The sequence below is a fragment of the Anoplopoma fimbria genome, chromosome 9 (assembly GCF_027596085.1).
Source record: "Anoplopoma fimbria isolate UVic2021 breed Golden Eagle Sablefish chromosome 9, Afim_UVic_2022, whole genome shotgun sequence".
NCBI lineage: Eukaryota > Metazoa > Chordata > Actinopteri > Perciformes > Anoplopomatidae > Anoplopoma > Anoplopoma fimbria.
Window position 1 is genome coordinate 14,276,394 of NC_072457.1, and position 27,886 is coordinate 14,304,279.

At 41.5% G+C, this 27,886-nt stretch overlaps 1 protein-coding gene across 3 annotated transcripts; it reads right to left on the minus strand.

The window, feature by feature from the left end:
- limch1a (LIM and calponin homology domains 1a) lies at positions 1-27,664 on the minus strand. Of its 3 annotated transcripts, XM_054603903.1 has the most exons (24): positions 27,557-27,664; positions 19,994-20,064; positions 19,821-19,890; positions 19,611-19,717; positions 19,491-19,521; positions 19,285-19,395; positions 18,731-18,858; positions 18,453-18,523; positions 16,821-17,022; positions 9,575-9,613; positions 8,614-8,743; positions 8,321-8,478; positions 7,558-8,170; positions 6,138-6,731; positions 4,990-5,092; positions 4,589-4,614; positions 4,280-4,393; positions 4,001-4,093; positions 3,699-3,900; positions 3,484-3,583; positions 2,484-2,558; positions 2,220-2,328; positions 1,898-2,000; positions 1-1,471 (listed from the first exon to the last, which is right to left on the minus strand). In XM_054603903.1, the coding sequence occupies exons 1-24, from the start codon at positions 27,662-27,664 to the stop codon at positions 1,446-1,448; spliced, it is 3,384 nt and encodes a 1,127-aa protein (XP_054459878.1). In that variant the 3' UTR covers positions 1-1,445. The 3 variants fall into 3 exon arrangements, with proteins under 3 accessions (XP_054459878.1, XP_054459879.1, XP_054459880.1); XM_054603904.1 differs by lacking the exon at positions 9,575-9,613; XM_054603905.1 differs by lacking the exon at positions 4,280-4,393.
- Between the last annotated feature and the right edge of the window lie 222 nt (positions 27,665-27,886).

The following is a 27,886-nucleotide window of genomic DNA, read 5'->3' on the forward strand; positions in this document are numbered from 1 at the left end:
TTAAAATATTTTATTGATAAACATACACTTGCTATAAAAGACAATGAACTGAGCGCTCTGTTCCTCCGAGTGATGAAGACGCTGTCAGGTGTTCATATAGAGGCAGACGACACACAAAGGACAGAGGAATTCAGCTCAGACTTTGGGGAGGCAACACTTGTGATAGAGGCAGACGAGGAGAGATTATAGGACATTGTGAAGCTGTCATTATACGCGGGAATAATTAACCAGGAAGCAGCAAATCACTTTGTGTCATTGGTTTAGCTCATGGGAGGAGGTGGAAGAGAACAGCAGGTGATTAAGGGATCCATTTTAAAATGTTTTTTTTGCTGGTATGGAACTGTGCTTCAAGTCAAATCACACATTGCTTACATACCTATACATGCATGATTTCATACACACACACACACACACACATACACACATGTGCTGAGACCCAGAGGTCCGTGTGAGTGTTAAATTACTCCTCCACACACACTAGCCTTCGCATTCTTTACATAAGGCACTGATTCGGATGCAGTCAGGCTATGAGAATAAACAATGGCTAAAAGACATCCTAAAGGGAAAATATTCAAAAAATTCAAAGAACAACAAGTATATAATTAATAACATGCATTCTCATTCCTGTAAAATTAATTTTAGAGAAACAAAAGCTTGTGTGAGTTAGCCAGATTCCCATAAAAATTCAAAAATATATCATGAGGACGATGTACAACATACAAGAGGAAAGTTAAAGTTCAGCTGTTGAGATGAAAACAACGACGTACATCAAACTCACACTACTGCATCTGAGCAACACTCACAATAACTTATATATATGTTCTTCTTTCATGCAAAAACTGTAAACACAAAAACCCCAAAAGAATGAGAAGGTATGACGATGAGTAAGGCATTAAAATGGTCAAGCTACTTCAGGTTATCCAAACCCAAACCAGTCACGTGATCAGTGCAGAAGCAGTGGTTAATGGATCCAGATTTAAAAACTGATGTGTGGTGGTTTAGCGTTTAGCGTAACATGCTAAGCTTGTGACAGAACTGAGCCTTTTTTAGCGTCTTAACTGTGCTATGTATGGGTGTGTAAAGATCTAAACACATTGATTTATTTTATTAAATCCATGCTACACACATTAAAATGTTAAAGTGTATATATGTGTCCAGTTAATAAGCTCACACACACACACTGTACTATATGTGCGTGTGATGGGGGTCACTCAGTCTGCATATTAGTCCAGTTTACGCTCTCAGTAGAATCCAAATGGCTGTTTGATGTTGTTTCTGTTGTTTCATTTCAGGAAGAAAAAACATCTCTAAGAGTGATTCCAGTAGTTCTCCAGAGCATTCCAGAATGTGAGTCAAGGTTTTAGAATTCTTCTCCATCCAATCACTGATGAGGACAGTAGGCGGGGAAGGGGGGGAGGGCGGGGTTCCAGTTCAAATGCAGGTCATCATAGTGTGGTGGGCTGACCTCTGCCTGCATACAAACACATGGAAAGGTGTTAAAGTCAAAGTTAAAGTTTGTCTGTGTTTGTCTGATTGTTTTCTTGTTGGAGCAACTTTATTTAACCTTGAAACGAGGACATTTCGTGGCATGATGTTGTCAATTTGGCCTCTAACCTATTTTATGAAGAGTCTAGTCCAAGGTTAGGAGAGTTTAAATAATTAATAACATTTAGAATATATTCTAGATTAGAGGGTTAGGCATGTTATTGTGAAGGCAAAGGTCAGTGGTACAAGAAGTACTCATTCCTTTTACTTAAGAAAAAGTGGCGATGCTATTTGGTGAAAATGCTCAGTTATCAAGTCAAAGTTCTACATTCAGAATTTTACAAGAGAACATAATATATAAAAATGATATATATGTGTGTCAGTCTGTGTGTGTGTGTGCATGTCGTCTCACCCCTGGATGCAATATAGCACTCATGACAGCTGAGCAGTCCATTACGAATGCGTACGTCTGTCCCTGCAGTTGCGTCACCCAGCTGCCCATGACACACTCCACACTGAGGGAGAGACAGACGGTTAACTATCAACATTATACACAGAAAGGATTGTTTTAGACAAGCTATCAAATGGTTAATATATGTCTCACAAACACTAAGGATGAGAATTATATAATAAGAATTATATAAAAAACCTTTATAGAGAAGTCAAGTGCTGCCTTGTGTATAAAGTTTAACGTTTTCAAAGTAGTGTTTGTGTGTCCTAGAATAATACAGTACCTTAAAACACTGCATGTGGAAAAACAGTCCCAGTGTATCGATGATCATGGCAGCTCCTTTCCCCAGCGGTTGAGAACAACCAGAACATAGTCTCTTCCCACTCACACATCTACACACATACACAGACACACACACACACACACACACACACACACAACAACAGGAGAAAAATGGACATTACAGAACCGTCACTCCATTAAACAACAAAGCGTAACTTCTTTCAAGCACGTTTGTAGTTGTGTATATGTGTGTTTGCATCGTCACCTGGTGGGTGAGGGAGGCTGAGGTGATGAAGGAGACGGCTGCTGTTTGTTTGTTACAGCGTCATGTGATTCAGACCTGGGGGGAACAAAACAAAACAAAGGTTAGTGAAACAAATTAAATGTTGCTTAAAAAACAAACATTTTTCACACTGAAGGAGTGGCTCAGAAATAAAGAGCACCTTCCTGTCCTCTCTATGGTACAATTATCCACTACTCAAATAGGCGCCACGTGGAAATATAACACGTTCAGGCAGTGAATTCAGCCATTTGTTCTCCATTCAAATCTCGGCATTCAATTCAATAAGAAAAAATGGATAACACAGAATTATTGTCAACAGAACACAGGCTTAAGTGATGCATAACTAATGCACGCCACATGATGATTTAAGGCATGAATTAACGCAGGCTGTATGGTGAGTCTCTGTTGCTCACCATTTGGAAATTATGTTCCTATCAATACTTAATGGATCAGCAATTAATGAATATTACTTAAACACTATGTGACTTTTGACAAATTACTTACAAATGGAAAGTTGATGTCACAATTAATAAAACGCACAATTGCTGAATCAAATACACTTAGCATAAGTCAACATTAGGTAAATATTGCTATCATAATGCATACTACTGTGTCAGTTCACTGACTTACAGTTAATGACTCTCCTCTAATGCTGATGTAGCATTTAGCTTAGCATTGTAGCTAAATGTTTAACAGGAATTAAGAATTTTGCATAATCTCATAATTGTCACTATTTAAAGTAGCATAAACTGTTTGATTTAACTCACTGTTATGGCATACATTAATCTATCTGCTACCAAATTAGCTGGAATCCAGCTACATAGAAAATGCCAGTTCAGACCCATGCACATGAGCAGCCTCTAAATAGCAGAACATTATTTGTTCACTTTAAATGTAAATTAAGAAACGTCACAACAACTTCACATACAATCAGGACAAACATGCAGCATTATTGGACAACCCTGAAATGCAGATTTTATACCTTTTAACAAAATGTGCCTGATTCAGTTGAGGGTTGCGGTCTAGAGAGGTCGTCTTCCACAGTTCTTGTTTCTTTAAAGGTTCACCATCACATGCAGAATCTGCAAAAATACCAGTTATAAAATAACCTTTTATCACAGAAACTCTGAGGACTACATGTAGAACACAAATGTAAACACCTCCTGTATAACAGTGTGTATGACGGCGTGATCTCACCCTGGAAGAAATGCAGCTTGGACGCATGCTGATCCTCGTTCCCTGTGGAGGTTTTTTGGCCGTTTTGCTGCGGAGCGACGTTTCCTCGTTCTGTCTGGTTATTCTCTGGAGTTGATGAAGTCGTCCCTGTCTGGACGGACTGCTGGTTTGACAAACCTGTCGGATTCAAGGGTGTAGCAGTCTCCTCTAGTATCTTTCTCTCCTGGAAGTTGTACAAACAAGATAAAGACACAACTTGTAAGTTATACAAAAGCAGCGAGTGATGCTTTTGACTCCATGTGTCAGTCTGTGTGTGATTGTACCTCCTCATTGTGTTTCCTCTCCTGCTCCTGCACTTCTAGCTGAGCTTTCTCCCACTCCTGCTTCAGCTTCTCCTGTTCTCTCTGGTATTGCTCCTGCAAAGAAACATTGTGCATGTTAAATAGTGAATACACAGAAAAAACACACATATGACACACACATATATACAAACATATATACAGTATGTACACACATATATATATATATATATACCCTGTGCCTTCTGTGTTCTGCTAAACATTCATGGTGCCATGCACATACAGGCCATTCCACCATTGTACCTGTAGGAGGCGTTCCTGCTCTTGTTGCCAACTTTCCAGGCGTTTACGTTCCTCATTGGGGTCCCAGACCCAGTGATTAACACGTTTAGCCAAGTTCAACATGGGGGTCTCAATCTACCCAGACCCCGACCGACAATCACGCACAAACACACACATGTATACGGGCCAAAAGGACAGAAAGAGAGGAAAGGTGAGAGGACAAGTCTGACTACAGCGACTACAGGAGACGAAGGGTCAGGACAGGGTCAAATTTAAGAATGAAGGAGGAACAGAAATAAAAACAAGCTGGAGCTGCTGAGAGATACTCACAGTCACACTGCTCTCCTCAAGTCCCTCTGTGGCAGAGAAAGCAACAGACACACACAAAGATATAAAATATATATGAATAAGAATCAGCCTTATATGGCAAGTATGTGTACAAATACAAAGAATCTGACTCCTGTTGTTCTTAATGTACTTACACACAGAACAATTTAAAGACAGAGATAAATAGACAAACAGCTAAAAACAATGACAACAAAACTGAACAAAAATATATAAAAAGTGACAGTGAAAACATACAATGTCTATGTACAAGTCCTGTTTCTGAAAATTGTAAACAAATAAAAATAGTGCAAATGAATATGCTTAAAATAAATGATACAGAATGTCTGCAGCAGAAATCATGATTTAAACTATTCTATATCAAATACTATAATTAAGAGTTTTACCTGTGACAGTGGGAGAATATTCTTGCATGCTGTTCGGCGATGAAGCTGGCTGAGACTTTTTTTCCTCCACTAGACTCTCAGATGACACAGAAGTACTGCTGACCTGAAAATCAAATTATTCAACCAAATGAATGAAACGTTACTTGGATGGTGAATCTATAATTCATTTGTCTCTATTTATAAATATTATCAAAAATGAATGGACCACTCGTTCACCAGTTTAAAGTCCAAAATACACCATAGCTTTTGTTCTTCAGGCAGGCGCTGGCTTCAGTTCATGTAAATACAATATTAAAATCAGCCTGAAGAGACTCTAAGCTTTACATAGGACATCCATCACTGCCAACAGCTTAAGAGTGTTTCAGGTCAGGCTCATGACTCTCCACTGTGAGTTTCAACTTCTACCCTCTTTAGGAAAACATTAAGCTCCCAGATGATGACTGAACTGCAGCAAAATATTCTTTATGTTGTTAAATTTGAAGTTTTAAACTAAGGAAAGTAAAAAATACAACTGCCCTCGGGTTTGTGCAATGGCCATTTATGTTTGTGTGATGAATGTTTTTAATGTCTTTTTAATGTTTTATGTCTAATTGTTTTCATACTGCAGTGCGGAGTCTAAGATACATTTCCCCATGGGCACATTAAAGAAAGCACTTCCAAGGCCGCAGTCAGCAGCTGAACTGCATCCTTTCAACGCAAAGAGAAACTAAATTCACAACATGATTTTTTTAACAGCACCCACGTCTGCTTTCAGTTTGTCCCCCTTGGGTTTAATTTTCCACTAACACAGCTGATGAATGGTACGTTTCGACGGTTGACACTCATGTCTCAGGTGTCAAGGCTTTTCCATGAACACTTGAATGCACCAGGATGGAACATTCATCACAACAATTGTCAATTTTGGATAACCTCTCATAAGCTAATGTCACATTTCTACAGGTTGATCTTCATAGAATTAAAAAGAACCAAAAAGCATGGCTTTCTGGATTGTTAGAAGAATATAATCAACTCAAAAACATCATCTTAAAATCCTGAATCCTTTAGAAAATGGTCATCAGTGATGTGAAGCATGCATTATTTATATTAAATGGACCAACCCAGAAGGAACACAGGTTTTTATGTTTATAACATGCCACTTGTGATATTACCTGTCCATTGCTTTGAACGTCGGGGTGATGTGGCTCCACATGTGTGAGCTCTGTCACAATAGTGGTCGTGACGGTGCAGTTTCTGCCTCCAATCAGGGAGCTGATGGCAGAGCCTAAAGACGAGGTCGATCTTTCTGTCTGTGGAGGCGGCGTCTGCTCCACCGTCTCCTGAGAGGCCGGAATCTGCTCGGAGGGAACATCTTTCTCCGTCTGTTTGGAGGGAACGTCTTTCTCCGTCTGCTCTAGTGGAACGTCTCTCTCGGTCAGCTCTAATGGAACTGCTTTCTCTGTCGGCTGTGAGGGAACGTCTTTCAAAGTTGTCTTTGAGGGAACTTCTTTCAGTGTCTTTTCAGAGGGAACGTCTTTCTGTGTCTGCTCTGAGGAAACGTCTTTTTCTGTCTTTACTGAGGGAACGTCTTTCAAAGTTGTCTTTGAGGGAACTTCTTTCTCTGTCTTCTCTGAGGGAACATCTTTCTCCGTCGTTTTTGGGGGAACGTCTTTGACCTCCGGTGGTGAGTGACGGGCGGAGGTAGGTGGAGTGGAAACAGATAAATCCTCCGTCACCTCTCCATTCACTCGCACCAACCCGTCCATCTGAGTGGGACGAAGACATAGAATTCAGGAATACAGAGATAGTCTATTTTTCTTATTTAGTGAGAATAACAAAAACTCCATACCATTTCTAAGTCTGCAGGCATTTTGAAAATATGATAAAAACGTATAGCCTTCTCTAACTCAGTGGAGGTTTAAGAGATCTTTTGCAGCTCCCGTTGAACATCATCTCAATCACTTTGATTTATTATTGTTCTTTGTTCTTCTTTACAAATGACTTTACATATATTTATCTTTAATACTATATTTTTTACAATTACAATATTGTGTGGGAATACTTTTTTAGTCTCAAGGTTTTGAGCTTCAATCCACAACATTATGAATTTAACAATGCAAACTAACACTGACAACAGAATAACGGAAAAGTGAAATGAAATATAAAACCAGAGATAAACGTAGGGAGGTTGGTTGACAACATGAGCGACGACCGGAAGCCAAAGATCTGGGAACTAGTATAAACTGTAAGTACACATATTTGTATTCATCCAACGTGTAAAGAGAAAGAGGTTCAGAGGTTTGACCTTTAATTATTTTGTTGTCAGTAAAGATCCACATTTAGTTCTGAATCCTAACATGTTGTTTAGTAAGATGAGAAACGCTTCTTGTGGAGAAACTATAGGAGGCATTTCTGCTTTTTGAGAGAAGTTGATACTTGTGGCTACGACTGATTAAGGTCTACATATTATTAAACACACCCTCAAACTGTATCAAGAGAACTAAAAACAGCATCCATGCAAAGAGTAAGAAGTAAAAATGGTATCAGTGAGTATCAGATGAGTATCAGATGATGCTGACTGCTGTGACTCACCTTGACAGGTTTGTGTCCAGACTGTGTGCTCCTGGGCTGGCAGTAGGGCTTGGCTGCCAGCAGGGGGAGGGGTCTGGTGGATACAGATGGAGGTGAGGGGAGGGAGGCTGTGGTGTGAGGCTGCACATGTGCAATCTGAGTGGGTTTGGTTTGAGGCTTTTCTTCTCCAGTAATCGGTTGTTTTTGTACTGCGGTTGGAGGCTCAGTCGGTTTGGACCGAGGTTCATTCAGTTCTAGTGACTGAGGTGGCACATTTTCTGAGTTTGTGACCGTGCTGAGGGGGCTGGAGGAGACTGAAACTGATGTCTCTTGTTGAACCGTTATATTTGTCTCCATCTTTTCCAGTTCTGTGTGCCTCTGGTCCTTTATAACAGGTGGTTCTGGTTTGTGCAGAGGTTGTGATGTCTCATTAATAGGTGATGTGGTTTTGTGCTCCTTGTCCGCCTGAGGAAGGTTTACTTTGGGATTTTCAGTGGATCTGGGCAGTTTGAGACTGTCCAGTGTTGCATCACTGATGGTGAAGCGAAGAGCGTAACGCTGTAAAACCAAGGCGGCCTCCTCTGGAGTTGCAGCATTCCTGTAGGCGTCACACAACTCTGCCTCTCTGCGCTCCCTAGACAGAGAAGTACCAAGAGAAATGCAAAGTATTTGGTATCTAGGTCGGGTTTATGAAATTGTGTGTTATATTGTTGCAAATCAAGGTTTAAAAATGTCAACTTTAAATAAGTCTGTACACTAAAAAGGGCTTCAACATCATCCTTACTTCTCCTCCACGATCTCTTTGTAGGTCTTTATGCTTTTCCTCTTGTTGCCGTCACTTCCTTCCTCTTTCATCCTTTTCTCCATCCTCTTCCTCTCTTCCTCTTTCTTGATCAGTTCCTGTGAGGCGCTGCGACGCCGGTTCTTCCAACGAGCCAAGTCCTGTTATGGGTTCACAGTGTGAAATAGAGTTAATTCAGGATATTTCTGTTATTTCAACAAGATGCACATAATATCTTCCATTCTACTATCTGAATGGACCCTACATGCTCAATTTAAATGTCATAAGTCTCTTACGTTTTGCCAGTGGTCGTCATCTTCCTGAAAGTTGTTGTACTGTTCGTGCATTCGCTCATATCGTGATTGGCTCAGTGGCGGTAAGTGTTCCGTCTCCTCCTCGTTAAGTATGTCACTCATGCTCACGCTCCTATAGAGGGAAAAAACAGTATAAAATGACTGAATCACATGACCCAACATGTTCACTTTGTCCAATTTGACCCTGGAAAACAGAAAGTATTCCATTTTAATTAATGTATTGTTTACTTTGGTCACTTCAGTGTATATAACACAGAATTTCAAACATTTAAACTGTAATCTAAATAAATAATACACATTCCATGATCAAAAACGAAAAGGGAAGAGAAAAAGAAAAAGAAAAAAACAAAAACCTTTCCCCCCCTTTCAAAATGATAGATGATGTAAACAAAGATGGTCTGACAGTAATTACAACACATTTCTAGAGATAAAATTTGATTTGATATGAACACAAAGCACGACATACTCAGACACAACCAAAGACAGTCCACGAAACAAAAATATTCCATTATCATTCTTATTGTTCAGTATAAAGTGGATTTATATTAGTTGTGTACGTGTTGCCCCACACCTCCACACAGTAACAAAGCGTGTTACTGTTTCCATAAACTAATCACAAAGCAATCAAACACGCAATTGATCAAACAAAACTAATTTGTTTTGGCAAGACGAACACATTCATAGAAAATTATAATAGACTTCTTTAAATTATATTTAAACAAACAAGCAAAATGTTGCAAAACATAAATACATTCAAGTAAAAGGTGACAATAGAAAGTTGGATGTTAGTAGTGAGTCATGACGTGACAACGCACAGCAATGAGCGCAGTGTTAGAGTGTCGTATATTTATACATTATTGGACTGAAATCGAAAAGGTGCACCATGTGTATATTTTTTTGTTGTCATGCAGAAGCTCATCCAGGTTGGCGCAGAAAGACTTACTCAGTGTCCTCAGACATAAAAGCAACTCGCCGACTCATCCTAAAACAATAACAGAATAAAGTGAATGAGAGGAAAGGAGGATTTAGGTTCATGTCACACTTCAGACTGGCAGAGTTAAATCTGAGAGGGGGGGGGTGATGAAGACACGAAGAGAGCATCTCACATGATGGGAGGTAGATCATCGTCATCCAGCCAGAAGGGTTTCCTTCCTGGCTCTCCGTTCACTTCCTTCTTTCTCTCCTCCACCACCTTTTCCTCAACTCTTTCCTCCACACTCTGTTTTTCCAGCTCCGCCTCCACCTTACAAGTCCGGGCAGGACGGGAGGGAGGGGTGAGTGATGGAGGGGAGAGTGGCTCGGTCACATCTGTGACAGAGCGGTTAGGGGTTGTCATACCTCCCTCCTGCTTTCCATCCTCCTCCTGCCCCTCCCTCAGCCCTGCACACTTAGGGAGGGTTGGGGCTTTGGAGAGTGCAGCCTGAGGTTCTGCTGCCACGGTAACGATGCTGTTAAATCCAGTGACAAGGCCAAGATTACCAGGAAATACAGCTCAACGGATAAATCAAGACCGCCTCACAGACAACAGAAGACTGAGCTGATCTCTGTTTACTGAAAGCTTTCACTTTGTTGCACTTCCTAACACACAGCCAGAACGAGCTTAAAGAGTCGATATATGTAGTATGTTACGCCCCCACCACTAAACAATGAAGGGGAGTAGAATTGTTTTGTGGTGCTCAAAACTTTGAAAGATGTACGGTAATAAATAAAAAAAAAAAATAAAGCAGCATCTCTTTACATAAACAGTTAGTTTAGATAATCAATAGATCGTACTGTGATCTGTTTTCATGGGAACTACTTTTTAATGAAGATAAAGAGGATAATGAATATTTGTAAGTCCCCATTCTGTATGTGAGGGCATCATTTCCTTGGAAGCTTTTTGAAAAAATTTAATTTGGTATTACTTATAGGAAAACTCAAGACAATGCTCAGGTGTTACAATGCTGGTGTATCTTTAAGTTTTTGTCTCTATGCGATTCAACAGTGATTTACACTTTCAATACAAAGATAACAGCTGATCACTCCATTCTGAAATATAACCAAACAACCAAAGTCATGCCAGGTTAAACCTCAACAGCAAAAAAAACAAAAAGCCATACAAGTCCAAACCAAGCACAAACTTTGCCAAGCCATATGAGAACCAGAACTCTGAGAATCCGACCACAACAGCAAATCAAATTCCTTTTCATATACAAATAATATAAATTAAACCACATCAAGCGTCCAGATGGAGGCGCTCAAACATGCTGGTATGGAATCAAAACAACAACACAGTCAAGTCAGGATCAACTATAAATCATCCACAGAGACTTAATGGTATTAGTACTGCAGGCTGTTTAACTTGTAAACATAATCAAACCTTCATCTTTGGCAGTAAAATATGCTTTGTTAGTTGCAGTAGTTGGCCGACACCGCAATCTCTTCATCATTCAAATACCTTTCACTAGCCATCCTCTCTGTGAGTTTAGGTCTGTTGTGCAGTGGCTTCATTGCAGACACGGGGGCGATGTTATATTTAACTGATCCAGGGACAGGCAGGAACCGGTTGATGGGCTGGTTTGTTCTGGCTACACTCGGTTTTTGGAACGATCCGGTCCTCCGAGCCATCATATCGTCCTTCTCCAGGTCCGGCTCAGGCTCATTTTCATCATACTCATCATCATCATCTTCATATTCACACTCGCTGCGAGACGTTGCTCGGATCACAGTCGTGTCAGGGTGAGGTTGAGGCGTTTCCATGGGAACTCTGGGTGGCTGTTGCTCTGCTCTGTGAGAGAAACTCCTTAAATTGAAATAACTAAACATCAAACTGGAGAATCTCTTTGAGGATGCAAGCCACTCCAAGCGTGTTAGTGTCTTCTCAAACTGTTAGACACACAAATCTCGGCCCACCTGACGTTCAGTTTCTTGCTCCTCTCCGCCTGCACGGCCCTTTTGTTCCTCGGAGCAGCGTCAGTGGTGACCTCTCCCTGTGTGCAGCGCTTAGTGCTGGGCAGAGGCAGGAAGCGGTTGTAAGTCGCTGTAGAGGTGCTTTGTTTATGGAAAACTCCCGTCCTCCTCGCCATCATGTCATCTTTCTGAAGATCCGGAATCCTGTCCTCTTCCTCGTCATCTTCCTCCTGTGTTCTCAGTTCGTATTGACGCAGACGTGCATCCAGCTCAGCAGGAGTAGAGGGGGTCTCAGGGGAGAAGCATGGGAGGTCGGCTGAAGGAGGTGTGGTTCGATTGAGGTCAGCTCCATCTACCTGGCTGTTAGAGCACCGTATAAAGTTCAAACTGCAGCAACACTAATGGATACTATGGTCTTAAAATCCAGGCGTGAACATGCAGGAAAGCAGGCCAAGTGTACAGAATACAGATCGTAAAAACTTCAAACTATAAGGCATTCTTGCACCAAATAGGTTAGAAAAAATGAAAAAACATGCAAAACTAATGCAAATTTACACGGAATAGATAAATAAGAGAGACCTGTGATGACATTTTAAGCTCTTTGACCATCAGAGTCACATTACAAACTCCACATCTATAAAATGTTTCAATTTTACGGAAATTTTCTGTAACTTATATCACAAGTTAAACAGATAATATTTCAGGAGAAAAAAAGGTTTATACAGATGTTACAGAAATGAATGAATTGTGAATCAGCTGATGTTTAAGCCCGGTTGATATATCTAGCTCTACTTGTCACAGCAGCATGTGCATGCATGTGTGCTTGACTGGGTGTGTGTATGTGATGCTGTAGCTTTGTTTCCTATTAGAACTACAAGCAAATCAACACAATGCGGAGCGGTGCATCCAAAATACCTAATTTACTCATTCAAATAGGCCTGAAAGGTAAAACATTTCACAAAACAACACTGAAAAACAATTAAATTAAAGAATTTTATAAGTAATTGATCAGAAAGGGATCTATTTATTCCTCACTACAGTCCACACTAATGCAAGAGACATTGGATTCAAGCCACTGTAGCTTAAGTTGTCTTGTACTTGGCCTCATCCATACCTGCGTTCCCGCTCTGAAAGCTGGGAGCCCAGGCCAATGGTAGGCATGGCTACAGTTGCCTTGGAAAGGAGTCGTCTTAGCAACTCCGTGTCCTCCCCTTCACTCGACGTGACTGTGTCTACTGGCTGCTCGATCTCAGTCACGCCCCCAAAGGTCACAACTTTGCTGTGACATCGTCCAGCCTTTGCTGATCCACTGAATGGACCTCCATAATTTTTCTCCAGACAAGCTTGACACACAGGGGCGGGGCTAGCCTCACTGTAGATACAATCTCACAAATGAAGACAGGCACACACACACACACACACACACACACACACACACACACACACACACACACACACACACACACACACACACACACACACACACACACACACACACACACACACACAACAACAACAACAACAGCCAGCAAAAGAGCAGAGGGAAATAAAGAGGGTGGAAAATCATGAGCAACCAGAGACAGAGGATCAGACTGTGAAGACAAAGGAAGGATGAGGTGGAAATGATGAATCAGACAGGAAGTGTGGATGGACAGAAGAGGACAATGCATGGGGTTGTGTAGTTAAATCTCTCCAACACATACAAACATTCACAACACACTCGCACCAAACTTTTTATCTACTCTAGGTAGCCACATTTTCATGGCAACGGCAGCTCCTCTGGGAATACAAAAAACTCTTTATCCTATCTAGTGACATCAGCGCAGACAGAGAAAAACAAAGCCGAAGCAGTGCTCGTAGCCAACAGTCGCCTCTCTTTTGGTCACAAACACGCACACACACAGTCTCACACACACCGGCCAATTCCACGCTCTGTTTCAATGCCTGTCAAAGAAGACTGAAGAGGCCTGAAGTGCACAATAGTGAGGAGAATAAACAAGCAGATGAAAACATGCGGCGCTAAAGAGAAAAGAAGAGTGCGGAAACTAAACCTAAGGGGATATATAGGTTACAAGAGACAAACAGCGCTGAAATGGGTGAAATAATAATAAGTACATGATGGAGGTATCTTTTGAGGTCTTTTAAATATTCTACTTAAGTGGCTTGACCTTAAATCTCTCTAAAGTAAACTTTATGTAGTTTAAAGTCTGCATGACTAATGAACGTCTATTCACATTATGTATAAATAACTTGTAGATATTATTCTTGATTTGATTTTTGATTGACTTAATAAATTCATCATGTCATCAACCCCAAAGCCCACAGAGACATTTTCTAACAGTCTAGAACCCAAATATTTTCTATTAATGATGATAGAAAACATAAAGAAGTAGCAAACTCTCACATTTAAGAAATTAGAACCAACGATTATTGGGTCTTTATGTTTAATAAATTACCTAAAGTAATTGGTTAACATTTTGGGGAGTATACTTATCTTCTCTCTTGCAGGGAGTTAGATGAGAGAACCGATGTCATGTCTCTACAGTAAATAGAGAGCTAAAGCCAGTTAGCTTAGCTTAGCACAAAGACTGGACATGGGGAAACTGCTAGCTTGACTCTCGATTCACTAATCAACACATTATATGTTTGTTTTGGGCGTACAAACAACCTCATGTGCCGGACTTTTTCTTGACCAACCACAGAAACATCCTGAAGTCTCTGCTAGTTGCCTGGCAACTGGTCCAATTTAAGAAATAGGCACATAAGGTATATATTATTTCAACTATGTTTATTTTTGCTCTTTTGTGCACTCAAAAGAAAAATATTTAATATAGTTATACCCTTTTTTAAAATTCTGGTTTCTTCTGAAAGGTTACTGTTTGGAGTTTATTGTCAAAAAGTTAGAATTAGTCTAAATGACACTATCAAATTAACAGATGCAAACTGTAAAGTCATAGTAAAGTAAAGTAAAACGGTGTTAAGTTTGTATCTTACTGTTATGTCTTATATGCTCTCCTGTAACAAAATAAGCGACTGTGGGTGCGGTGATATTCAATTTAAAATAGCTGACACAGACAGCGTGATGACACTTTGTGCTTTCAGATAATGTGTAAATTGTAGCGGTTTAGTGAGGATTCAACTGGAATGACAATCCTAAATAAGGTACCAAATTTCCCATGTGTTCAACCACTGTTTGTTAAGCCTTAAGTTGTTACTTCATATCCTATTCGTAGTAGTTTGTAGCACTTATTATATTCGTATTAGTCTGTTGCAATTATTGTTCTCGTAGTAATTTGCCTCTGCACTATACTTTTGCTCTGGCTTATGCTTTAAGATGCTTGTTTAAGAAAGGAGATGCACTTATGACTTCTAGTGACTAGTAGTTTTCTTGAATACCTATGTTGAATACACTTCCTGTAAGTCGCTTTGGATAAAAGCGTCTGCTAAATGACTGTAATGTAATGTGAAAGTCCCTGCAGATTAAAGATCCTCTTCTGCCTGCAAGGATCTCCTTAAGACTCAAACTAAGACTAGAAGCACGCACACTGCACATTCTCTCTGTCATCATGAAACCACACACTTGACATACAGCAACATTTAAGTGCGTTCTACTGCATGTGTGCTGAATCAGAGAGAGTGTGTTGGGCACCTGGGTTCAGTCATCCTGAGTCTTTCCCACTTCTGAATATCTGCCTGGCTCATGGAGGCAGAAACCAAGCTCACTGGTCCGTCCCTTTGAGGGAGGGGCTTACTCTGAGCCCGCCTACGAGCCAAGTCATCCCTCTGCTTATTAGGCGTCACCTTAACTTTCCCCTCTTCTCCCTCTTCCTCCCCATCCTCCTCTTCCTCGTGGCGAGGGGCGGGGTTTAGGAAAGGGTTGTCTCTGCGTGTTATGATGTCAGGGACCGCTTCTCTCTCACTGTCCATTCACAGAGCCGGTACAATGGCATCACACGGCACACATAAGTCACATCAAAGTGAAGCAAGCACAAGTCAAACCACAAGTGACCACAACACCCAAAGAAAAAAAAAGAAGTAGGAGAATGTGAGAGATTATTAAGCAGTAAGTTTGAGAGAAAATGGAAGAAAAACGGCAACACACACACAAACAACCGCTGGCTAACCTGATCTCCTTCTCCTGCAGTGTTTGCTGCGAGGCTCGTCTAATGCCTTCCCAGCGCTCTCGGTCTTTGCTGCTACATGCAGGTGAAGGGACAAACTGGTGCACCTTGGGAGCAACAGGGGTGCGATGGGCTCGTCTGGATGCCAGGTCGTCTTTACGAACATCCGGGACTTTCTTCACCTGCGCCTCCTCTTCCACGTCAGAGGAGGAGTCACACGTGGATTTCTGAGAGCTCAAAAAGTCATTTTCGCAGCGAAGGATGATGCTTGGGGATGGTGACCTCATTTCCTGTTCCTCCAGTGTTGGAGGGCTGGGGTTTGGAGACGGGATGGGGGTGGCAAGTTAATGTCAGAGATTATCAATGATCCATCGTTCGTAGCACCGTAGCGACATGCGTAGGTTCGGATTTGACATGCGTCCACAAATATTGTAATATGGCAAGGTCCGGTTACGTCAAGCAAATACCACACCAACTTGGAAGTAATTAATGGCCATCGAAACCTCTATAACAATATTAACGACTGACATGATTTAAACAAACCTCTGCCATACGTTAAACACAGAAAGGTAGCGAGCAGTTAGTCAGACCTGAAAACACACTCATTAATAAAACCAGATTGCTCCAACCAGCTAGCTACACAAACCAAACGTCAAACCTCAGCACTAGTGTGAATGCAGCATCAGGTAAAGAAAAACCCACAAACAAAATTACCATCATAAAGATCCGTTAGTGAACACGACCAAAACTGTCAAACCACGGCCGCAGGGGCTCTCGTGCCCCTTCCTCTCTGACCTGCTGTAGCGAACGGCGGCAGGCAGAACTTTGATTCCGCACTTCATCAACTTCTGCAGCCTCTTCTGCTCCAACGCTTCCTGAGTCACCTTCTCCTCTTCCTGTTTTTGTTTCTCCGAATTATTCTCAGGCGCCCAAGTGACAGTCTTGGAGGTTTTGTGGTGCAGTCCGGTGCTTTTGAGCTGCTCTGACGGGGCTTGAGGGTGACTGGGGAATGATGTGTAATGGCATGAGGATGAAGATTAGAGATGAGGAAGTTTGTGTGTCTTACCTTTTCCTTCAGCTCAATTTTTTTATTTTTTCCTTTTCAGCACTGAGTAACATGGGTATAAAATGCATCATTTGCATCTGAGTTATTTGATGCACTGATTTGTTGGTCGTTACCTGCGCTGCTCTCCTTCGTCCGCATGTGGTTTTCGTCGTGGAGTCGGGATGTAGGAGCTGGCGTTGGTACGGTTGGGAAGAAACTGGTTGAAGGGAATTGGGATTCTTGCTTCACTGCTGGCAGTCCGTCTGGCCAACATGTCATCCTTCCGCACATCTGGCCTCCTGCTGGGAGCATCGGCCTCCGAGTCACTGCCTCGCCCTGGGCAAAGAGCAATGGAGCGGGAAAGAGAAGTGAAGAGAGTGAAGCAGGTTAGAAAGTATGTCAGGAAATATTTGAATCGGTCCTTGCATAATAACCTCTGCAAATGTAAAATGATATTCAAGACATATTAGCTCCATTTTGTTCATAATATCTCCAATGCTATGACCAATTTGTTCTATGTCAGTAAGGGCAAAAAAACGTTGAAATGGGACATGACATATTCATCTTAAATTTCTAGACACTTTTAAGCATTTTAGGCATTTACAGTGACACCACATGGAAATATCAGCCTTGTATTTGTCCATGGTGCTGCCCTTCTGCCACCATTTTAGCTTTGAAAAGACTGACAATTGTATCTGTTTCTTATTCTGTTCCCATCCCATAATGTTGTCTTATTGGGAGAATAATCACACAAAATCTGATATTTTATGTGAGTCCCTCTGGATATTTAAGAAATGTTCAGATTTATTACAACCAGACAGATTTATTGGCAGTCATTTCCATCTCTAATAATAACAAAGTTAACTCATGTTAACTGAGATCATGAATGTGGCAGCTTTGGTCGAAAAAAGTCAGAAACAAGAGAACTCAGAGAGATTTGAAACAATCTTCAAGGTTAGTTGGACTTAATTGAAAGAGATTGAGGGATTATTATTACTTGATACTAATAAATATTACTTGATAAGGCAGAACACTTTCTCTGTGGCCTCCGGGGAATGTGGGGACTCATTCTATTCCCGGCTCTGGAATAGTGTTTTTCTTGACACATTTTATACTGTCAGCATAAAAGACCCAAACAGGATGCCTGTGATACTCCCCTCAAAGAAAAACACAAAAAACACACACACACACACACACACACACACACACACACACACACACACACACACACACACACACACACACACACACACACACACACACACACACACAGAGTGACATACGACAGGCAGGATGTTGACCTCAGCCTGTGTTTTTGCCAGGTCCAAGTCTCTAGTGATTGCTACTCAGACCAACAGCTGCTGCATCTGGGGCACACACACACACACACACACACACACACACACACACACACACACACACACGCACACACAAATCGTCTGAGACGCTCAGCTGTTGTCCCCAGTCCGCCTGGCTGGCCATAACATACCCAGGTTAAAACCTCAACATGTTAGAGAACAGCAGTCGGACTATTTATGGGTGAGTGAGTGGGTTCTGTATCGCTGCTTTAAAGCACTAGTTCAACATTTTGAGAAAAAGGATTATCTGCGTTCTTTCAGTGAGTCAGATGAGAAGCTCGTTATCCACTCTCATGTTTGTATGCAAATCATGGGGCTAGCTTAGCTTAGTGACTGGAAGCCAAGAGAAACAACTAGCCTGGCTTTCCTTATGTTCAGAATTTTTTGGAGACATTTATCAGAACCAACCATCACCGTTGCCTCGGTTCACCACATCAGGAGAAGGGCTGTGCTGGGAGCGAGAGCCAAAGGAGTCCAGACTGTCGAAAACAAAAAGAAACAGATTTTCAAAACACATGTCACTGCTTAAATTTACATGAAAGTTTTGTGTCAATGGGTCTGAATTGAGTTTTTAAAATGTAGTAAATGTCAACAGCTGTATTTAATCTCTCATCAGCGATCTGAAATACCCCTGATCTGTGGTCCACGTGTGTGTCCACGTGTGTGTCTTGACAGATGTCTCTCACCTGTCTAGGGAGCTGTCGCGAGTGTGTCGTGGTGGAGACAGAGAATCACTCCTCTCGGAGTCCCAGCAGTCGTAGCCGCTGTCCCGAACGCTGCGCTTCTGTGAACTGTCGCCTCCTTCGTCAGTCTCCTACAAACACACCCAAAAAAACGCATCAGGATGATATATGGAAAAAGTAGGAAAGATGCATGAAGAAGCTGGCTTAAGAGAAAAAACATGGTTTGAGAAATTAATTGGAAAGGAGCAAAGGAAACAAAAGAAAAGAAGCCAGGTGGTCTTGTTATTTGAATCGACCTCCGATTGATCAAATGTGCAGAGCCACTCTTTTTTCTCATTTCTTATATCCTGTTTCTCTTTTCTGTCTCTCCCTGAAATAGGAGTAGCCGTGTTGTAACCAAAACAAAAATGTGTTTCTGTCCTGTCTGGTGTGTCTCTCCTGCCCCCCAACAAAGACAGGAAACTAACAAATCCCCCCCCCGCGCTTCTATCTGTCTATTCTGTCTATTACCTCTCCTCCCCCGTCCCCGCTACGTCCTCTCCCCCGTGTTCACTCACCAGCCTCATTTGAGCAAGCAGCCCTTCAAACTCCTTGAGGTTGAGAGTAGGGCCGCTGTAGGAGGCGCAGCCGCTGGCAGCCTTCCCAAGCCAGAACACAGTGTTCAGCACCTGAGAGACACACATTCAGGGGTGTCATGTATATTCATAAATGCTAACACACTAGCGTAGCAAGAAAATTAAAAGAAAGGGCAATAATTGCTCACATTTTTTAGTTTGCGGCTGCAGTCAGAGTCCCTGATGAGAGAGAGAGGTGTGTTACTGCCATGAGATGCTACATTAAAAAGGACATAAACAGGACTGAAAAGCAACACACGCTTATTTACTTGAGGTTAGCTCGTATGGAAGTGTCTTGTAAGTCCCCGGGGTCAAACAGCTGGGAGCCCTTCAGGCCCAACTCCTCACAGCCCCGCAGGAAGACTGATAGGTTGTCCTACAAGACAGACAGCAGGGGACCACAGACAGTCAGAGTTTAACGCTTATACGAAGCAGCCTGTTTACAGGGATGAATGTCACACTGGAGAGTGTCTTCTTACCAGCCCAGCGATGGGGGTGGGCAGTCTGTTGATCTTCTTGACCAGCCCTGGTTTGATTGCACTCAGCAGCCTGAGTGGAGGAGGGGAGAGGCAGAGATTTATTGAGGAGTTGATGTATGTTGTTAAGACGTCAGACATCAAAAACGTGAGTGGGGGTGATGTCGGAGGCTTACTCGCATAACAGGATGCCGTTCTCCAATCCGCTGCGGAAGTCCTTCTCTCCAAAGCTTTTCCCCGTAACGGCCTGGAGGAAAGGAATGGAGAGATGTAAAGGAGGTGGACTGGAACTATGGCTGTGAATGACCATTATTTTAGTATAACAGATTAATCTGTTGGTTATTTTGGTAATTAATCAATACATTGTGAAAAAAAGAACCAAGGGTGATGTCTTTAAATTCCTTGTTTTGTCCAACTAACAGTCCAAAATCTAAAGATATTCAGTAAAATTATACAAAGTATCAAATTCTCACATTGAGAAGGTGGAAACAGAACATGCTTGGCAATTTCTTATTGACAATGACTTAAATTATAAAGATTAGTACTGTGCAGATATCAATACTACCAAAAGATAATTAATATGATCTATTGCTAAATTGATGACAAATTAATCATTGTTGAAAATTGATCAATCATGTAAGTCAGCTATCCCACAGAAACGCCAAATATTCTCTGGTTCCAGCTTCTCAAATGAGAAGACTTGCTTTTCCTCTCTGTTTTGTAACATTTTAAATTGGATATTTTAAATGTAATTGTATGTTTGGCTCCTGCTACCTGTGATGGGGTCTCTGCTTTCTGACATTTGTGAGTTTAAAGGAGGAGTAAAGTCATAAAAAAATAACCAACAGATTAATCGATAATGAAAATAGGTACTATTTGCAGCCCTAATGCGATCACTATTATTAACAGATAAATATCAAGCATAACAGTGATTGAGGTCTGTTGAATTGTGCCCCACTGTGTCCCTGACAGAGGAACCTGCCGGTTCACCCATCCCCCAACATTTTTTGCTTCAGTAGAAAGCAAATTAGAGTGACGCCAAACCACTGACACACTGCTCTGTGCCCTCATTCCATTTTTCCCTGATTTAGATGCAGAGAGTCGTAGCCGGAGCGAACGATAACCTCAATCCTCCAACCTCGACTCTGATTTGCAGTCTGTCCTGTTCAGGAGGAGGAGGAGGAGGAAGCTAACATTGACATACTGCCGCAACACCAACCCACACACACACACACACACACTGCTTTCTAGAGCGGTTGTGTAACCGGCAGCCAAAGGTGAATGGAAGAAAAGGGAGATTTGACTCTTTAGACTTCTAATCCAGATTAGCATGGATTATGGTTAGCACCAAAACTGTTAACTGCAGGCACACACACTCTCCGTCTCTACTGCTCATGTACAGTACACTAAATGCTCCATTACATCCACCCACAAAAAACCTACACTTACTCTGAGCCAATATGTCAAATTTTCTCTGCAATTGACAAGAATAATAATCTGAGGTTTCACTGATGGCAAAATACTTGAGTCATTTCGCTTCTTAGCTTTTTCAGTCTTTGTCTGCTCTTTATTTCTAGTGATATTTATGATTCTTTTCCAGTTATCTAAGTACAGTTCATGAGAGGAACACACACACACACACACACACACACACACACACACACACACACACACAGTGCATCTGCTGCTATAAAAACAGCCTATTGTTTTATCGTTATATAAGTGATGACCAGATGTTTCCCATTGTCATCTTTTTCTTGTCTTTCACCAGTCTACACACACACACACACACACACACACACACACACACACACACACACACACACACACACACACTGGCATTCGTCATGTTTATCAAGGTTTGATTCCAGGCCTTTGAAACATTTACAGCATGTTCATGCATAATTGACAGATCAAGGCGAGTACTGTATTGAGGTAGAGCAGGACAAATGTGTTTGTGTTTTGTGTAGGTAGTGTGTGTGACCGGTGTGGGATGCAGGACACAGTCAGTGTGTGTGTGTGTGTGTGGGGGGGGGTTGGAGGTGGATAACGATTGGTTATGTGTTAAAATGCTGAAACTGAAATACAGTAATTAGACACAGTGACTGGAAATGTTTTGGATGAAAAAGTCATGAAAATTTAAGCAGAAGACCAAATATTGTGTGTGTTTCTGTAAAAAAAAAAAAAGACAGACAGAGCTTGTATGTGTGAAGTGAGCATCCATGTCTGCTACAAAAAAACCAAGCCAAAGGCCTGGGGGGAATTTCAACGCCAGCAGCGGTAATCTGACCCTCCCTCGCTGCCTCTCAGTCCCCATGGTGAACAGCTCTCCTCAGTCTGGGTGAATGGCAGCAGCAGCTACCATTTAAGCCCCGAGCTGAGACTGTGTGTGTGTGTGTGTGTGTGTGTGTGTGTGTGTGTGTGTGTGTGTGTGTGTGTGTGTGTGTGTGTGTGTGTGTGTGTGTGTGTGTGTGTGTGTGTGTGTGGTGGTGGTGGTGGTGGTGGGGAACAGAAGTAGGCTAAAGTACCATTTACTTTATTTTCATTTTTTCCAGTATTAACAACTGTAAAAAGATGGAAAGAGTGAGAGGCTATAAAAACAGAAAGCAGGAGTGGAGAAAAATATGCAGTACCTCAAGTTAGAGGTCTAATCTTTTATAAGCACAGCAAGTACTGTTATGCATTAAAGGGATGAGACTGCATTTTGGTAATAATAATGTGGGGCAATGCTGCTGCAGTTTGTTGTTTATGTTTATCATGGGACAGTCAGGTCTCCTGAGTTGACCTTTAGTTTGTGGCTCTCATGTGGTACAATAACCATTCCAGTCACCGAGATAAGCATCTATTATTCTAAAAGATAAATAGATGATAAATAAGAGTGTTAAACAAAAGTGCTGTCCTTAAGATATTTACAGATTCTTATAACACTTTGGATGAAACATGTTAAGTTATCTTCATGATAAAAAGAGCTGTCACATGTTTCTGTAGTTGTGACTGACTGAGACCATAGAAATAAAGTGTTGTTTCATGTTCTAAAGCAGATGCTTGGCTCTTTGATGTCGATGCATGGGAGGCAGAAGCTAGGGCTAAATTGAACCATGAACTGTCTACGTACTTCCAGTAAAGCCAGTTGATGGAGATGTTCAGTGTTAGAGCCCCAGTGTGATGCACAGACTGCTGTGAGAGGCTTGTGTTTTCATTTGTGGTGAAGCGGAAGCATAAGCCTTTCTATAATGTTATCATGTGCTGGAGGCTCTAATGGACTGATGTGACATACAGAGAAGAAGAGAAGACACTAAAGAGGAAAAAAAATGAAAGAGAAAGACAGAGATTTAAAGTCATAATCCAGATGGGGGATGAGTTTAATCTGGATCAGAGTAATTAACCGGAGTGACTCGAGACTAGAAAACATCTCTTCAGCTGCTGACAGTTGATATTTTATATTATATGAGGAACAAAAACACCTCCTCTGTGAAATCTAAGCACACTAACTGTACTTCATATCTTTATAGTAGTAAAATAAATTACTGGTAAAAGCACAATAAAATGGAATTTATGGTAACGGTAAGGATAATTAAATTAAAAATACATATAAAATGTGGCAAAATATGATATTTTACACTGACATTTTAATATGTCCTTGTATTTTACTCTCACTGTACATAGAAATGTAGTCATACTTATTCAACATACTTGAAGCTGTTAGTTGTTGTTATTTGTTATGAAATCTGAATTTTACCTCTGAGATTTTGTGTAGTTTAAGTAAAATTTTTGTGCAAAAAGTACAAAATTAAGTAAATAATTTCACTCTGTTTGTGTGCATTTTTGTGTGCATTGCATCCTTAATAAAGGATGAGCTCAGTCAAAGCTGTAACAACACAATAATGCTGCTTGAAAATTGTGCACAATGCTAATCAGAGCCAACCAATCATGTATCATAATACAGCATGATATTATAACGGACCATTCTGTTATAAAACATGTTAACATGTCTGTGGAAAACTGAGACTATTCTGTCTTCACAAAAACTTGAAGCATGAAAGCCGTTTCTGCCAACAGCAAGCCTGTGTCATCCTTATTTCACATTCTTTCATTCAAAATCCCATGAACCCCTGCTCTCACGCTCTCTCATGCAGACACAGCTGGCTGTCTGTGACCATTGGAGTTAATCTGCCTAGGACAGACAGCTGTGACATCTGGCACGCACACACACACACACACACACACACACACACACACATTCTCATTCTTTGGTTTATTCCCCGCCTGACGGATGCCTGACTCTTGCTATGTACTGTAGGCCGGTGACAGCAGAGGTTAACTGCCGTCACTAAAGTTAACTTTGTGTTTCTCTAAGCCGGTGCAACTTAAACCTGCCTCGGTTCACATCCAACAGGTTTCAAGCACCTTTCGACGCTGTGTATCAGCTCTGAGACGGGCTAATCCCGCCCTGTCTCGTTTAGAAACAGATAGAAAGGTCTCGTCTGTGCCAGACTTAGTATTTCCGGCTGGGGTCATGTGGTGATATATTGCCTACTGCTCTACTGCCCCCCTGGAAACAGTGACACCTGAGAGCATGCCCATGTTATGTTCCCATAGTGACCAGTGTCACCCAACCGGGGCGTGTCTGAAGAGTTTGTGAGAGGTATCATGCATAGCTGATTGGCATGTGTGTGTGTGTGTGTGTGTGTGTGTGTGTGTGTGTGTGTGTGTGTGTGTGTGTGTGTGTGTGTGTGTGTGTGTGTGTGTGTGTGTGTGTGTGTGTGTGTGTGTGCATATACTTTGCATACTCTTACAGACATGGCAACAGACATGCACAGGCTGAAAATGCGGAGTGGAGCACAGAGTGGCATGGTTAACCCTGAGTCATCCCCCACCTGTGAGAGCACATAAATACAACACTAGAAATAGAGTTGGCCTAACCGCACTGAAAATAACTGGAGAATTAAGAAGCAGGAGACGACAAAGCAAGAGCGACAGTGAGCAAAGACACTGCAGGAGAGATTAGGATTTAGAGGCCAGCATTAACCTAGACTTGAATGCTTGGATGAATCAAGGTCAACTGTACTGATTGACCTAGGAATAAGTTTGAGTTATCCAAAGGTGCAGAAGTAGATTTGAGTATATTGTGTTTCAGAAAAATGAAGCTAAAAGAATATAACATTAAATTAAGAGTCAAGCTAGCTTTTGTTTTAACCTCTATCTATATTTTTGTCTTTTTAATATGTCTATTAATAGGGAGGGAAAACTGCATTCTGTAAAAACACTTTTAAGAAAAGATGGTTGTAATATTGACTGGTGTTTGGAGTGATGTAGACTGATGGATTGCATGTAAATCAACCAGAAACAAGACACAATGAAAAAAATGTAATTTAAATGTCTGGTCAGATTCTTTGTCTTGTTTACTTATTCTATGATCACATAATGCTAGAACTAAATCATACCTTTGCTAATTTTAGTCTTCTTCATGTATGGATGATTGTGTTAAAAGAGACTTTTGCCACATTTTGTTAGGAGGATTATTGTGATAACGTGTTTATAGCTGACAACAAACTCAAGTACCATATTGGTACCAATGTACCTGTATAAAAAAAAAACACGAATCAGTAAAATAGTGTGCTGAATACAACTCAGCACACTCCTGCTTTTAACTTTGAAGGTTATAGGAAGGTGCTCCATTTCTTTGACATATGTGAGAATTACTAAAAGCCTAGCTGATAACTTAATCCTTCAAACTGGAATATATACGTCATCTTTTCTTGTGATTGAGGGAACAAGTATGACTTGTGGGAGTAAGAGACATCTAACCTCAACATCATTCATTGAAGGGGTTACTGTGCAAGTTTGGTGGAAAAGTATCTGTGCATATTAATATCTCTACAGCCACATAAATAGGCCATTACCCTTCGCAGATATTCATAAATGCTGATAGTTTAGATTTTTTCGTGCACTGTATTTGGGACACTGACAGATCTTAACTGGGTGGATGGGAAACGAATGATCGACTTCTGTGACCTCTTGAATTCTAAAATAAATCATGGAGGAAAGATGGCCAACCATTTAACTTTGACCTAACGATAAATCAAACGAAACAATCTCTAGTTGCCACCCGTCTCTAGTGGATGCACATGTCTACTGGTTGGGACCAGTTCAGCAAAAATGTGTTTAATTTCTTGGTTATGATTAAATATTTTTTAGAGGCCTTAAGAGGTCAAACTATCCAGCACTTTGCTTTCCTGTCCTCTTAATAATTTAATTGTCAACCCCTTGTGTCCTTACCCCAGGCAGAAAACCACTGTTATAAACAGTACAGCATCTTTAAAACTGCTAGGATGCATGTTTAATCTTTCATTTGATTTCAGTCTCATCAGTGTGGACTGATTCAGATCAATTAACATAACTGTTTGAATAATCAATCTTGAATCTGTTTTGTTGGTTTGTTTATTTGTTTTGTTTTGCATGTCTCAACCTGTCTGCCATCGTACTACTTCTCTAACAATTGAAATAAGCATTTTATCTGTGTTTTTGTTGAACCACAACAATTCTAACAGTATGTCAGGACTGGGTTTTTTTCAGTCTAACATTTACTCTTTTGATTTGTCAAATAACTGATCTAGTATCTCTCCATCTTCTTCCTGCTGCTGTCAGGTTGCACAACCAGCTCTGCTCCCAGTAGACCACACGACACTAATCCACTGTGCAATACAATAGTTATAATAGTATGTCAGTATATATAATAATTCAGTTACTGTGGATTCTTTACTGTTCTTTACTGTTTTTTTATTCCTCATTTGCTTATTTATATACTTATTTTGATCTTGTTTTTTTATGCTGCTGTAATCCTGTAAATGTCCCCGCTGCGGGACTAATAAAGGATTATTTTATTTTATTTTATCTCATCTTATCTATCCACCACAGCTTGCAGTAGACAGGCTTGTGGGAGTCCTGTTAAAAAAAAAAGCACAGCCAAGGTGCGAAGTTAAAGCCCAAACTTTTACATTAAAGTTAATTGTGTAGTTCATCCAAGCCTTTATTTCACAAATCTGATATTTCTAGTTGGCCAATAAATAAATAAATAAATAAATAAATAAATAAATAAATAAATAAATAAATAAATAAATAAATAGGTCATAACGCAGCTCATCGTGATTCAGCACTCTTTAGAGAGGCTTGTTCATCCAGCAGATGATGGTGTATGCACACACGATAATCTCATGCGACGCATATCAACGGTTGTTACAGGGCCGTTATATACTGTACACAGCATCTTGTGCGTGAATGCTGAGCCCGGTTTCGTTACCATGGCAACCGGATTCCCCTCGAGTGTGTGTGTGTGTGTGTGGGGGGGGGGGGCGTTACACAGCATCTATACTTAAACAAACGGTAAATTAACGGCTACTTTGTTTTTGAGGGCTCTACATGTGTGTGTTCTATATATATTGCTGCGTGTTCAACGTTCCCCACCGTGTGTGTGTGTGTGTGTGTGTGTGTGCGTGTGTGTGTGTGTGTGTGTGTGTGTGTGTGTGTGTTAAAAGAACACCAACGGACACACATGTGTTCAAACTTTTGGCTCGAGCGCAGAGCCGTTGTCCCACACACGGTAACCCGACGCCGCATCGTCCCTGTACAACAGGTGACGGTGCACCGGTAACTATTTATACCTCCCCCGGTGTGGTGCCTTTCTGTCCCCGCCGTGGAGCAGCAGCAGCAGGCCCCCCTCGACCCCCCTCTCCACTTACCTCTATCCATTTCTGCGCCTCCACACAGGCGGGCTCGGGGTGGCTCGTCGCCGGCTCGTCCCTCGGGGAAGCATTCGGGTCATCTCGACCTGCAGCGGGGGAAGCCATCTCCGAGGCCGCTGGACGAGGAGGTGTGTGTGTGTGTGTGTGTGTGTGTGTGTGTGTGTGTGTGTGTGTGTGTGTGTGTGTGTGTGTGTGTGTGTGTGTCGAGGAGACGTCGATGCGTGATAAGATGCGTTGGTGGTTCTCCCCCCTCCCCGCTCCGCCTGTCCGTTATCCTCCTCCCCGCTACCGACCGTCAACAACCCCGCAGCTCCACGCAGCAGTCAG

Bases quoted from the DNA above. Each gene is read 5' to 3' on its own strand.
- limch1a (XM_054603903.1), bottom strand. From the start codon at position 27,664: ATGGCTTCCCCCGCTGCAGGTCGAGATGACCCGAATGCTTCCCCGAGG. The intron at 9,614-16,820 runs GTAACGACCAAC...TTATTGTTTTAG, and splicing joins GACGAAGGAGAGCAGCGCAG to GATGAGTCGGCGAGTTGCTT. The intron at 8,479-8,613 runs GTAAGAGACTTA...AACCCATAACAG, and splicing joins ATGACGACCACTGGCAAAAC to GACTTGGCTCGTTGGAAGAA.